Source organism: Erithacus rubecula, assembly GCF_903797595.1.
Source record: "Erithacus rubecula genome assembly, chromosome: 19".
In the NCBI taxonomy this organism is placed as follows: domain Eukaryota; kingdom Metazoa; phylum Chordata; class Aves; order Passeriformes; family Muscicapidae; genus Erithacus; species Erithacus rubecula.
In genome coordinates, this window is record NC_136671.1 from 6,056,564 (window position 1) to 6,070,722 (window position 14,159).

General features: G+C 48.7%; 3 protein-coding genes across 8 annotated transcripts in view; all 3 read left to right on the forward strand.

Annotated features, from left to right (window-relative positions):
* SEPTIN5 (septin 5) overlaps positions 1–1,172 on the forward strand; it is a 41,139-nt gene extending 39,967 nt beyond the window's left edge. For all 6 annotated transcript variants that reach the window (XM_079322470.1, XM_079322473.1, XM_079322472.1 and 3 more), the window contains 2 exons: positions 412–514; positions 810–1,172. In XM_079322470.1, the coding sequence (XP_079178596.1) occupies positions 412–514; positions 810–866 (160 nt within the window). In that variant the 3' untranslated portion in view covers positions 867–1,172. The remainder of the gene's footprint in view (positions 1–411; positions 515–809) is intronic.
* A 4,618-nt stretch (positions 1,173–5,790) lies between these two features.
* GP1BB (glycoprotein Ib platelet subunit beta) lies at positions 5,791–8,432 on the forward strand. The gene is made up of 2 exons (XM_079322490.1): positions 5,791–6,134; positions 6,812–8,432. Exon 2 carries the CDS (start codon positions 6,921–6,923, stop codon positions 7,581–7,583), a length of 663 nt encoding a protein of 220 aa, XP_079178616.1. The 5' UTR covers positions 5,791–6,134; positions 6,812–6,920; the 3' UTR covers positions 7,584–8,432.
* Positions 8,433–9,536: 1,104 nt separating this feature from the next.
* TBX1 (T-box transcription factor 1) overlaps positions 9,537–14,159 on the forward strand; it is a 152,506-nt gene continuing 147,883 nt past the window's right edge. The window contains exon 1 of the mRNA XM_079322409.1: positions 9,537–9,642. The gene's annotated coding sequence lies outside the window, so the exon portion shown is untranslated. The remainder of the gene's footprint in view (positions 9,643–14,159) is intronic.

Sequence of the window (14,159 nt, forward strand, 5' to 3'; positions counted from 1 at the left end):
GCCAATGATGACACCAAGTGGTGAACATGTGCAAGGGGCATCTTGAAGCTTCAATTTCAGCCCAGACTTCTTTGGCTACTATCATTACCTCCTCAATAGAGCTCCTGTCTTTTGAAAGAAAATCACCTCTTTCCTGTGTCTCCTACCTGCAGTCATGGGCACCCCAGCCCTCAGAGCAAAGCTGCTTTGCTGTGCCTGTCTCATTCCTTCCAGCTCCTGAACAGGAGGTCTCATTCTCCATCCAAATGTGTGCCACAGCTCTGGACTGGATTGCCCTCTGCTTGGTTGGGTGTGTGATGCTGCATTGCTGGTGGCTCTGCCATGGGCAGGGACAGTCGTTGTGTGATGACACCAAAGCCAGCCACCCTGAACCATGAGTGACTGTTCTTCCTCCTCTCTCCATCTCTCTAGCAAGCTGACTCAGGACAACAGGATAGAAAGCCCCATTCCTATCCTGCCTCTCCCAACACCAGACACTGAGACAGAGAAGCTGATTAAGATGAAGGATGAGGAGGTGAGTACCATTTCTGCCTGTGCCTCCTGGGTGTTGAAACTGGAATCCCAGGAGTTTGGTGGTCCTGAGGCTTCCCACTCCTGTGTCCCCCTGTGGGCTCCTGGGGTGGAGGACAGGGTATGAAAGCTGTGGCTTCCTCTGTCAGGGAAACATAGCTCCATTCTACCCCAGACACAGGTGCTTCTGTGCTCAGGCAGGAGTTAATACTCCCTGAGGGATCCCTTGTCAGTTCCAAGGGGCTGCCACAGTGTGGGTGCACTGGTCCCTTTCTGACCCTCTCTTCTGTCTCCTGCAGTTGCGGCGGATGCAAGAGATGCTGCAGAAGATGCAGCAGCAGATGCAGGATCAGTGAGAGGCAGGTACCCAGAGGGCAGAGGGGATTCCCCAGCGACCATCTGAGACCTGGCAAGAGCTGTGAACGTTTAGAAAAGGTTTCCTGTTGTATAGAGACTTGTGGGCAAGAGCTGCACCCGCACCCTCTAATTTATTAGCAGCAGTGCTGGCTTTTGGACCAGCTGGATTGTGGAGGAGGCTGTTCATTTAACAGTTTACTGATGTGTATTTCTTTTTTAATAATTATTCTTTCATTTCTTTTTTTTCCCTTTTTTTTTTTTTTTTAAAGAAACTAGCCTGGGATGTCTCTAAGGCATCTTAAAAATTAGGAAAAGAAAAAGATCCCCCTTTCCTATGTACTAATCTCTTGTTTGGGAATGCTCTGGTATTTAAAGTCCTGGTTTCTCTGGTGTACAAACTAAGAGTATCTGTGTCAATGCACGTAAGTGTTTACTCCCAACTGAGGTGCTGAGCCCCTGTCCCTGTTCCCCTTGTCTTGGGCCAGCACAAGCATTGTAAAGGCAGCCATACCCTCCTGTGAGTTTGACCTGTGCTGCTTGGGTTTCTCAGCCTGGGGGCAGTACCTGACCCCAGGGAACTGGGGCCAGGGATTTCTCTGTGCACTGACCTGCTCAGGAGTCCTGATGAGCCTGGAGCCTGGTATCCTGTCCAGGTTTTTATGAGTTTTTTGTTTAGTTGGTTGGTTTTGTTCTTCCTATCAAGAAAACTCCAGGATGTTTGCACTGAACAGCAAGAGACTGAGTGCTTCAAAGGCTGGTTAGAAAAAAAACTGTTCTCAGTTACATCTTTCTGGCAGAGAGACTGAGTTGTTGACTATTGCCTGCAAGGAGGTGATGGGAGTGAGCACCTTGCCTGCCATGGTTTCCTCCCCCCACAGCAGGCTGGAGGCATTGGTAGAGGAACCCTAAGACCCTGCAGTAGCTGGGTGAGGGTGTTGTATTATTTAGTTCTGGTCATCAGCTGCAGTGTGTCTTCAATGTCTGCTCTGAAAAGCACTGTGGCATTCAGAGCACTTAGCCAAGACTGCTTTGGAGGGGGTATAAACTCTAGGGCTGAAATCCAATCCCAAATACAGACCTATCCCCTACCCCCAGGCTTTGCAGTCCCACGAGCACATTGCTGGCTCCAAGCTTCTCCTGGGGGAAGGGGAAGTTTTTGTAGGCTTGTATCTGAGCTCTGCAGGCAGTCTGTGTGGGCAGAAGTTGGGTCAGCCTGGCAGGTGCAGGTCTGTCATTGAGTGGGGCTGAGCACAGCCCAGCAGGCTTGGCTCTTGCTCCCTTTGCCTTTCCCCTGGTCACTCAGCCCTTCTCCCCCTCCTTATTCCTTGGCTCTTCCTGCCCTAATGCTGGGGAGGCTGATGGGTCTGCTGGGCAGAGATAAAAGCACTCTTTGGGCAGCAGCTCCTGTCCTGGTTTTGCTTCCTGCAGTATTTTTAACTCAAGTCTGAGCCCTGGAGTGTGATGTGCCTGACAGGGGAAGGCCCACCAGCAACACTGCCATGCTCACAGGAGTCAGGGCTGTTGCAGGCAGAGACACTTGGCTCTTCCCTCTGACTCCAGGGAGTGCAGCCATGGGCTGGGCCCTTCTGCTCCTTGGATGACTCCTCTGTCCCCTTTCCTCTTTTGTATCTGCTCCTCCATTTCTGGCTCTCCCCAGTAGATCTCCCTGGGTAGGAAGCACAGTGTTGGCCAGGAATAGCCAGGCTCTAGGTTCTGTTACTAGGCACTGCATTTGTCTGATTCCTCCCTGGGGCTTTAGAGTCCAGGTCAGGGTTTGTGCTGGTGGTGAGTAGGTTGGCTGGTTCCAGTTATTCACTGTACAGAGCCTCTGCTTAGCCAGAGCATGGGCTGTAGGGGCAGGGGAGAGACCCTGACACCATGTGGAAGGACAAAATAAGGATGAAAGCCCTTTGACAGAACTGTGCAAGCTGGGCAAGAGCAGTGTTCAACAATGTTCAGGGTTTTTTTGTTTTCATCCCCTATTTTGGGCTCATAAGTGACAGTGCCATCCTAGGAGAGCAGAAGGATTCAAGTAGACTTCAGTAACATGAAGGACCAAGGCACCTGAGAGGAAGTATAACCTTTCTTTGCATGATGTGCTTACTTGAGCAGTGGAGTAGCCTGAGACAAGAGCTTCCTCCAGGTTTTCCAAAAAGCTGGACAGCTGAGTTCTTGGCTTTGTGCTAGTATAAAAGGAAACATCTTGAAGTACCTGTCCCTTCTTTTCTTACACTAATCTTGGTGAGGAGGATGTTCTGTTGCAAATGAGCCCTGTCCACCTGGAGACTTTCCTCTTTCAAACAGATTCATTCCTAGAAGATGAAGGAGACCTTATTTTAGCATGGACATAGAGCAGCTGACACCTTTCATGCTGGGCTGTGCACAGAGGTGCCATGTGCTGGTGAAAGCACAGGATACACTGGTCACAGGTAGACAGAGTTCTGAGGGTGGATCTGCCCATCCCTCCACATAGAGAAGTCTCCATCAGCTCAGTGCATGTGTCTCCTACATCAAGTCAAGGATCACAAGCCTGTACTCTACAGAGAGCTGAAGCCTTTGACTACCAGCTGGCAAAGATGGTTCAAGTTGCATTTAGGAAGAAACACACAGGAGTGAGGCACCAGAGATGGCTTCTACAGAGGGGTGGTGGTACCACTGAAATCATGTCTCTGTGTAGGATGTTCCCTGCCCCAAGAGCCAGAATTTAGGGACTGCTTGGAAGGGGATTTGACACTGATTTTGGGAGACATCAGGGATTCAGATTCTGGTCTGGAATGTGGAACCTGTTTATTCAAGCAGTGTGTTGTACTGTGGCATCAATTGTCAGTAAGTGGAGAAGAGACTCCTGAACACAAGGAGCTTGGCCGTGTGGCTCTGGCAGTGAGAAGTGTGGATAGGAAAGTAATTTACCTCCTCCCCTCATGCTACCCTCCACAGCCTCACACATGATCCCTGCACCCCCTGGCACATTCCCATGCCTCTGCCAAGCTTTGCCCTGCTGAGTGAGTGGCTGCAGGGATGGTGTTCCACTCCACAGCTATCCCAGGCTGCAGCTGGGGCTGTTGGTACATCTTGGCCCCTGTGCCTGACAGGATGGATCCATGGCATGAACTCCTTGTGTGCCCTGCTGTGCTGGTCCTGCCTGTGCAGTCCTTGCTGCCTCCTTGCATGCCTCCCCTCAAAGGAGGGGCTCCCACTCCTTGTGCTCTGCAATGGCATTCCCTGCTCTTCCTCACAAACTCTGCTGTGCTTTAATGCTGGCTTGCTCCTGCCATGCATCTTCCTCACCCCCTGCTCTATTCCTAGGCTCTGTGTTTCCTGTCCATCTCTTGGGTTATAATTATATTTTTTTGTAAATTTCTGTTTGAACATTTTGTCATTGTGAACAAAGAAAATGAAACCTTTTAAACATATCAATTTTATTAAATGATTATTGTTATTATTAATGTTTACTACCTGAATTGATCAGTGAAATAAATACGTTCAAAAATCCAACCTCCTTCTGTTTAATTTTCAGCCCGCTTGAACAGCAATGGTGATACATTATGGGCAGGAGAAAGCAAAAAACTAACCCTGTTCCTTCTTTTATCTAATTCAGTCAGAGCAGGTTTCATGCAGGCTTCCTGCATGGGATTTCAGGCCTGTCTATACTAGAAGTTGGCAAGATGATCTTGAAGGTTCTTCTATATTCAAGCTTTCCCTAAGAGTGGTGTCTAAATCATCAATGGTCAGCTGAGCAAGATCCAGTGCCAGGAAATCCAGTTTGTAAGTAGCCAGGAGAGCTTTGCCAGGTCTGTGCTGCATGCAGAGCCACAATGGGTTTGGCTCCATGGATCAGCTCCATGCTGCACCTGGCCTGGACACCTGCCTGTGAATAAACAGCACCAAACACATGAGATGAGATGAGATAAATTTGCTGAACAAACTTATCCTGCATTAGTCAAGCTGCTCCCAAGTGAAAAGCAGGCCCTGCAGGAAAAACTGGGTTAGTTTGTTATCCTAAGATCTCTTTCCCACTCTGCCTGGCCACCACAATGAAACAGCTGGAATTATCCGCTCCAATTTTGTAGAAATTTAAAGTTCAATTGTTTTCTTTAGAGCATAAAGATTTGCTTTTTGTTAGGGCCACATTCTACCATCTTTGTACCCTCAGTTCTCTTAACATGAGCATATCCAGGGCATTCATCACTTCTGTTCTCTAGGATGTCCACAGTACAATACAACAGAGCTGAGTTCAGAGGAGCAAGTTTCACAACGTGATTCTGGTGGCCTTAGGCTAAGGAGTGTGGTGTATGCCTGGTCAGGCTGATGGCAGAGAAATGTCTGTGAAGATGTGATGGCTGTGGGAAGAGGTGATTCTGCCTGAAGGTAGTTTTGACCCCTGGACTTACCTGTTGAAGTGTTTGTGTAATGCAGCTTCTGAATAAAGCATGTGGTCAGTGCTTCTCAGTAACTGCACTTGTCAAGGGCTGTGGGCTCACTTGGCTGCCTGAAGAGCAGATCCTCAGAGCACTGTCTTTCCCAGTCTGTTTGCCTTCCTGTGATTCCAGCTATTTATCCAGCTATAGTTTTATTTTGATGTAGACAGTGAGATGCCAAGAGTTATATTTTACCCCCATAACTATCATGAGAGGCTGCAAGTATTGGAAGAATCTCTCTGGAAGGATGGATGGACTGGAAGACCATGTCTGTCAGGAGATCTTTCACTAATAAGTGGTAGATTTGTGTCACTGCTTCAAGGGAAACCTGAGGGTAAGCATCCAGGTGTTAGGTGTCACCTCTTTGCCAAGTTTTCTTGCTGAGATGGGAAACCAAAGGTCTCAGTGCTCAGGGAGTATGGTACAAACCAGTAACATCACCTTCCAGTCTGAAGTGCATTTTGAGTCACTATGCCATTGAGACTTTTAACATTTGTAACATTTTGCCATTGTAACATTTCTGTTGGGCTGAGCCTGTGTGCCCAGAATCACAGTTACCAGAACTGGCAGCATCTCTCCCAGGAAATATGTTCTTGTGAGCATTGTCAGCTCCCATTTCTTGGAAGACTTGCTCAATGAAGCCTCAGCTTCCGGTAGATGCAGCAGACTTGCAGGAAGGCCTCATGTGGGAGGTGTCCCTGGGATGAGCCTGACCTTATCTTGCCAGCCAGCTGCAAGGGGATTATCCGGGAACACAGCTATGCACACACTCCTGCACTGGCTGGACTGCCTGGAGACCTTTCTCTTGTGCTGTAAAGCCAGCAAGAAAGCAAGGATTGAACTGTTCTGGTAAGTCAACAATGCTACTTTCTACTCTTCTTTTTTATTTTAAATTGATTGGCAATTACAATTTGTAAAGCACAGAAAAATGCTGCTTTGTCACAGGTATGTGTAGTTCTCCTGAAGAGTTAGCAGCTCCTGTTCAGCAGTGGCATGAGACTGTAACAGTAATAAAACCCATGTCTCCCAGCACAGGTGATTATTCACCTGCTGGAGTAGTGTCTAGCATGAAAAACTCCACTGGCCTCCATCCTCAGTGGTCAGCACCCTCTCTGCAGCCAAAGTCTGTTTATCACTTCTTTTCAAAGCTGGAAAGGCTATTCTTTACTGGTGGTAACAGTAAATTTATTTCTGAATCTCCTCTTGCAGTTTGCATGAATGAAGCTTTGCTTACAGATGTAACCCAGAGTTATGATAAGGCATGAGAAATTTAATATTCTAGTTTTTGATTCCTTGACAAATTTTCTTGGCTACCCTGGTAATGCATCTCCAGTAATGCTGAAAACACAAGCAGCTCTAGTACACTTCTGAGGACTAGTGAAAGTGCATTTGATGGCTGCAGCAAAGCCTTCCAGTAGCCATATATTCATATCCCTCCTCAAATCCAGGGTTGGAAGACCATGAAAATTCCTTTTCCTGTAGCGAGAGACCAAAAATTTGCTCTCTTTTAACTCTGTTCTTTTCAGAGCTCTCACGTCTCCAATGGAGAACACCAAATTTACCCAACTTTAGAAACTCATCCTCAGAACAGAACAAAACAACAAAAGACCTTGGCTGTGGTGTCAGTCCTAGTGCATGGTGTCTGGTCTCCATCCAATCTCACCAAGGAAGTGTTTGCAGGTGAAAATGAACAGTGCAATTCTCTTGTCCCTCCTTGGCTTCCTCCCGCTCGTGACACCCATATGCCCTGTGCCATGCAAGTGCACCACCAACATTACTGACTGCTCATTGAAAAACCTGACTGTGGAAAACCTGCCCACTGCTTTCCGTCCTTCAGCTGAGATCATCCACCTCGCTTACAACAGGCTCACCTCTATTCCCAATGGGCTGTTTGACAACCTGAGGAGCCTCCAGGCAGTCTACCTGCAGGGCAACCCTTGGGAATGCACGTGTGACATCCTCTACTTGCGCTCCTGGCTCCAGTGGCAGCAGAACCGGAGCCTTTACAGGGATGTGAGATGCAGCTCCCCGGAGCACCTGCAGGGCCGGATCATCGCCTACCTGACAGAAGATGAGATCATCTCCACATGCCAGCAGTGGTACTGCAGCCTGGCTCTCTTCTCTCAGATCTCTCTCTTCATCCTCCTTTTCCTCCAGGGTATCTTGGTTATCTTCATCATTGTCTACTTGCAGAAATTCCGCAGAATGACCGCTGAAGCCCGGAGCACCACCCGAGAACTAGACCAGCGGGTAGACCCTTGGGTATCTTCTTCAATAAACCCCTCCCACAATGATTAACTTCACAAGGCAGAAGACTCTTCTCCCTCTGGGGGATGCTGTCCCAAAGTCCTGTAATTTGTGATACCCAGAAGGGACAATTCAGTACAGCATCTAATCCTGACTGCAGTCTGAAGCAGGAATTGAACTGATCAGACACTTGCTGTATTCCTAGAGAATCAATTTTGTGCTTTTTCAATACTTTAAATTCTTTAGCATGATCTTGCCTGCTTATCTGAGCTGGAAGTGGTTTGGCAGAATAAGGAAGTCATAAACTACAGCAACCAGAACCAACTCAAACAGCTCATAAGTTCATAGGGGCTCCAGTGCTTGATCCCTCCACTCCTACACTATTCCATCCCTCCTACAGTATCCCAGGATGCTTCTGGTTGTGCCTGGGTCAGGTGAGGACAGAGGTGGGCAGCAAATTGTTTGAGTACTGAGCTAGAACAATGGAGAAATAGAAGTTTCCTTCTGCTACCACAGACAGCATTAAGAGCTTTAGGCTATGGATTTAGTCTTCTGCCTTGGTTTCCCAAGTAAAAAGGGAAAGGAAATATCTTTTTGCTTGATGCATCTTTTCTAATGTTCTTCTGGGGGAGGGAGGGCGGGCATGTCTAGAAGCCCACTCATTTTACCTTATCTGCATTCCTTTTAATCTACTTTAGTTTTAATACTGACTTAAGCAAGTGAGATTGGTGCCCTGAATCTTTATGAGAAATTCATCCTGAAGACAAGAATTGTTTGACTGTGCCTGTATGGTACCTGGCATGAGAGATCTGGTCTTGAGAGACTCAAACTGCAAGCCCCTCTGATGTCCCTACTGCTGTTTATGGTGTTAGTTATTTTTTAAATAAAGCAAAATTGAAATAAAATTATGCAGAATTATATAAATGGCTTATTTTTCTATTCTGCACCGTGTATCTTGCATGCTGTTGTGCTCCCTGGAGTTCCTCACCCTCAGACTTCATGCCAAGCAAAGCAAATCCTGAGAGCAGGTGGAGAAATTACTGAAGTGCACCCTAGAGTTAAACTTTGGCAGCTGCTGGCCCCTACTATGGGGCAGGAGAAACGGAGTTTCTTCTAAAGCCACTGCATGCCTGCTTGTTTTGTGATGCAGCTGCAATGGAGAAGGCGTTTGGTGGGACCAGCGGCTGTGGGGTGAGCAGCAGGTGAGCGACCTGTGCCCTTCAGCCCCAAACCAAACAACAGGGGTGCATTCCCCACTCAGCTCACACAGAATGCAGCTCGGCCACGAAGAGCCCCGTGCCCGGGGGCTGCAGCGGCAGTGGAGACAGACAGCTGGGCAGGGGATGGGACAGGTGAGGGCAGTAACGGAGCAGTGACGGGACACGGGACACGTGAGGCAGTGACCGAACAGGCGGGGACAGTGGTGGGACATGGCACAGACAGGGGCAGTGACGGGACACGGGGCAATGACGGGACACGGGCAGTGATGGGACACGGGCAGTGACGGGACACGGGGCAGTGACGGGACCCGGGGCAGTGACACAGCCCCGCCAGGCGGGGGCAGTGACGGGACCCGGGGCAGTGACACAGCCCCGCCAGGCGGGGGCAGTGACGGGACACGGGGCAGTGACGGGACACGGGCAGTGACACAGCCCCGCCAGGCGGGGGCAGTGACGGGACCCGGGGCAGTGATGGGACCCGGGGCAGTGATGGGACCCGGGGCAGTGACACAGCCCCGCCAGGCGGGGGCAGTGACGGGACCCGGGGCAGTGACATAGCCCCGCCAGGCGGCGCTGTGCCGTGGCCGCCGAGCGCCCCCTAGCGGCCGCTGGCCGCTCCCCAGGCCGTGAGGGAGCCGTGACGGGGGAAGCAGCTGAAGGAGCCGAAGGAGCCGGTCCGGGCATTCCGGGGCCGCCTGAGGGGAAGAAGGGAGTCCTCTGAGGCTTCTCTGCCTCAGGCTCCTGCACCTCGGCTCAGCCCAGCCCAGGGGGCCGCGCTAGCCCCAAGCCAGGCGGTGTTGCAGTGAAAAGCCCCAGGTGCTCGGGCGGCGGTGCCGATGGCGCTGAGGCGGGAAGATGGAGGCCGTGGATCCCCTCACGGCAGCGCGCAGGTAGGGTCGGTGGCTATGAAGGGCGTTCCCCATGCTGTGCGTGCCGGGGCCAGCCTGACTGAGGAGAGTGACATGGGGCTCTGCCTTGGGGTCTCCTTCTGCCATTTCCTCCTGTGCCCCGTGTCCCTCCAGCACTAGCCCCGGTAGCATTGGCCTGGCTGGATGTGGCAGTAAGGCACCCAAGGAAATGGGGGTCCAACTCAGGTTTATTTTTCCATCTGGGGGTTGCACCGTGCTGGACTTTACCCAATACACCTCTTGTACCAGTATCCCCTCCAATATCACCATGACCTCCAAGGAGGAACACAAGTCCACCGAGGAGCCTCCTCTGTGAAGAGGTTCAAACTGGTGCTCCATGAAGCCCCCAGTGCTTTCTTTAAGTACTGTTTTATTTTTAAATTTTTTTTTTACCCCTAAGGAGCTATATTTCTACCAGAATAGTAAGCCTATTTTATGACTTGTTTCTCCCCATTGTCCTTTCCCTGAATCAAAGTGCAGCAGTGTAAGGAATTAACACAAGCAACTGTGGTTCCATCACCCCTTCCTTCTTGCTCCTATTGGTCAATTATTCTGTTATTTTAGTATTTTATGCCTTTGCTGAATTCCTTTTCCTTTACCAATACATGCAAGAGATGCAGGTGGCCCTTTGCTTGACCAAGACTTTGCAGAGTGTGTGACAGAATGAATCTCCAGATTTGCCTGCAGATTTTTATCTGAATTTACCTGGGTTAGAGGGTGCTGCTGGTGTGTGTGGGCAGTACTGACAGGCACAGGTTCAGCTGCTGGGAGAGGCTGGACTGGGAGCAGGCAGTCCCAGCCCTGCTTAGTCTGTTAACACTGCCATGGGCTGCTGGAAAATCTTCAGGGCTCAGTGTGTCCAGAGAGACAGAGCAACTGCTGACTTTGGTTTTGCTTCCCTGAGCAGGCAGGAGGGCTTTGGACTCTGCATCATTAAGTCTTGGCACAAGGAAGTTAAAAAGCCTTTTTGGCATTATTTGCACCTGTGAAAAATGTGACCAGCCATGACACTGTGATGATGAATTGCACTGAGTGCAGAGTGATTTGTGTGCCATGGCAGCATGTCTAATCCATAAATCTAGAGCCTGCATATCTTGCCTTCTCCTGGCTCAGAATCTGCATGTCATAGATGCTTTCTTGCTCTGCTACCCAGTGGAGGATCTGCTGGGATGTTGTTGAAAGGAGAGCTGGCTTTCATTCTGAAGGGAGTCCAACAGTGCTCGGATGCTTTGATGGGGAAGTAGTGGTGAAATATGGCAAAGATAAACACAAGCTATTAAGCTGCTTTGCAAATAATTTTCTAGTGTCAAGGCCAATCCAAATGCATGGCATGTAGGGTTGGGCTGTCAGGACTGCTGGACAGCCTTGCCAATGGTTCAGATGCTTCCAAGCAGCTCTTTTCTCTGAAAGTTAGCAGATTAAAGAAGCCTGGGAGACCAGACCAAGGTGTTTGCAGCCTCCATGATGCAGAGCTCCAAACCTGAGGTGTCTAAAAAGCAGGTCAGCACTTCCTAAGTGAAGGACCAAATATGACCAGTGGTAGATGGCACTGGGGAAGGCACACTGCTTTTTTCTTCTTCCAAATGCCTTGTTTCTTACTTGTCTTCATGATGACTTCTGCATGTTCTGCAGAGAAAAAGAAGTCTTGAAAGCAAAGCAAGCTGATTTTGGAGTCAAGAGAACTGTAATCCATAATCCCACAGTCCCTCTACCATATTGGTGATAGTGGTTCTGTTTTGCTTCAGGATTGCTGCAGGCCCTTGTTTACAGATTGCCTGGGTCCATGTGACCCTTGGGAACCTGCCCCTGTTCTTTCACTGACACTTTCATGAGTTCTGCACCCTCAGGCGTGCAATGCAAATATCACATCTGTACACACAGGCAACAACTCGTTATCACCCACTGCAGGGCTGGGTCACTGGGACAGGCCAATCCCATGCAGCACTTGGAGATTAGGCAGTGCTTGGAGATAGTACAGAGGAAAGAGCTGGAGAAGTGTGGCACATCCCTGTCATGCAGTCAGAGCTGTGTGCTGTGCGTGTGTCCAAGTGAGAACTTTTGGTGGATGCCTTGGTGGCAGCCTGATCTGGGATTTCTTGCACTGTTTATAAATGTAAGAGGCATTTTTCTTGCTTATGAATATGAGGCTACCTGGCCTTCTCTAAACCCCTAATTTCCCCTCAGGATTGAAGCATGATGGGCATCCCAGAGAAAGTGCCAAGAACAGTGTTGATTCCCCATCATGGGACATCTTATCTCTTCTAGGGTACTTGGGAAAACAAATATTTTAAAAAAGTTTAGGACTGGCTTTTACTTTTTTTGTGTGTATATTTGCATATGAAAATGAAAGTTCTCTCAGATTCATAGGTCTTATTTTGGAGCTTCAATGGAGAGCACACTCTATTTTAACAGGTTTCTGCAGAAGATTAGTTATCTTGGGGCAGTGCATTGAAAGAAGCAGGTTACAGAGTTAAATTTTGTTCTGAAGGGAGTGTGTGTGCACATACTGTATGTCTAGGTAAAGTTACATGCTCCCTGGAAGGACAGGATAGAGCAGTACTGGAGGACATAAAAGATTTAAGTGGGTTTAGTCCAAAAAAACCTCCTCAAACATCAAATGGAATCTACAAGCAATTTTTTTTTTCTGTTTCTTTATATATCTCATGGTCTGCTTCTAGCCTGAAATGTTTGTGACTATTGAGAAGAGAATATGCTGAGAGGTATTTCTTTGTACTTCCGCAGAGGAATATTAACCTGAGAGTTACAAAACCAAAATGCCAGGAATGCCCTCTGTGGATACCAAATAGTTCAGGCTGTGTAGCTGCTCTGCTGTCCTCCTATGTCACAGCTGATAATCACTTCTAACCTGCCCTGTCACAGCTGTTTGGTGCCACATCAACACCATTCCTTTCACATGGGAGCAATTGTGCTCACTAAAGAAAAGTGTTTCCAAAGGCACTTCAGTACTGACAGTCACTGGGGCTTGCTCAGGAGAGGGCAGCAAATCACTTTTAATCTCCTGTTTGCTCTGACTAGTAAAATACACGAGATCTGGACTTGGGAGAGGGTGAAGGCAAGTGTGATGTGTGTATGTCCAGAGGCTGACAGGGATGCTCCAGACTTAGTTGCCCAAGCAGCAGACATTGCATCTTGAACCACTAACTACTAGGTAAAAAGCTCATTTTCCTCTTGTTGTTTTAAAACATCAGACTGAAACAGAGAGGGGGAGGAGGTGATCATTATGATGTTGTGGCCATGATGGAAATAGAGTTGGTTCTATGTGAGTGTTTAGTCTGATGAGCTTTGGAGGATGGAAGTCATCCTTTGGCAGGTGGCAGAAAAACCTCTTGCCATTGTCCCTGAGTGGTGAGAACAGTAGGTTTTCACTGACATGCCTGTTGGAGATGGGAAGGTGCCTGGAGGATGGGTGGGAGGTAAATACCCCAGGGCTATGTAGGACAGAGGGCTCAAAATTATTTGGGTTGGCTCTGTGCATCTGTGGGACAAAAAATGCAGGGGCTGAACAGGCAGCTGTGTAAGCACTTAGAGAATTTAAATGCCTCTGCACTGGGAGAAGCTGTGGGGAGCTGAAATGTGGATCAAAGGACTGTGAAATACCAACAACTCCTGTTAGGAGTCCTAGCCCTTGACTTGGTTGTCTCTCATAGGGTATGATAAGGGATGTGCCTGTGTTTGGGGAGCTTTTTTCACCAGGAGCTTTTACCTTCAGCACTCTCAAGCTCTCCAAAGCATTCTGTGGGTGCCCACACTTGCTCTGCTTCTCCATTACCTGATCTTTCAACACAGTGTTAGCAAGCTGGTTTTTTTCCCAGGATGAGACTTTAATTCTCTCCCATTGATCATGGCCAAAGAAGAGAGCTCAAATGGAGATTTTATTCCAGAAACAATGGCCCCCTTATGTGCTGTGTCATGATCTCTCTGAATGAACCTGCTGGTGAAATGAAGGCTTTTCCCCAGGCTGTTTTGTACCTCTCGCAGGTGAATCTTCATATTAGGTCAGCTGCCTTGATTCCTGCAGGGAGAGAGAAGGGAAGCAAAACATTAAATCTTTGTTCTGTGGGGACTGAGACAAAATGTCAGTCAGTGGAACTTGGTCTTTATATTTCGTTTCCATGACTCCCCAAGTGCTGCAGGGAATTTGTCTCCATTAACACCTACAGAAGTGGAGGGCAATTTCCCTGTGCAGTTGTGTATGTTTTTCTGCCTTAAGACACTTCTCTCCAGGTCCAGCCCAAAGCCCAAAGCCTGGGCTGGCTGCTCACTTCCAACCAAAGTGCTGTTGCCCTTCTTGCCTCGTCCTCAGCTCTGCTGTGAGCTGCTGCCTATTCTGTCTGTACCTGCTCTTCCACACCCTTCCCACTGCTGCCAGCATTTCCCAAGTTGTACATAAAATACAGCTTGCTGCTTTCCCATGTTTGGCCTTCTGATGGCTGAGCTGCAGCAAACCCACAAACTTATTAATTTGATCATCCAGTGCA

Coding starts and splice junctions, on each gene's coding strand:
- GP1BB (XM_079322490.1), top strand. CDS start 6,921: ATGGTGTCTGGTCTCCATCCAATCTCACCAAGGAAGTGTTTGCAGGTG.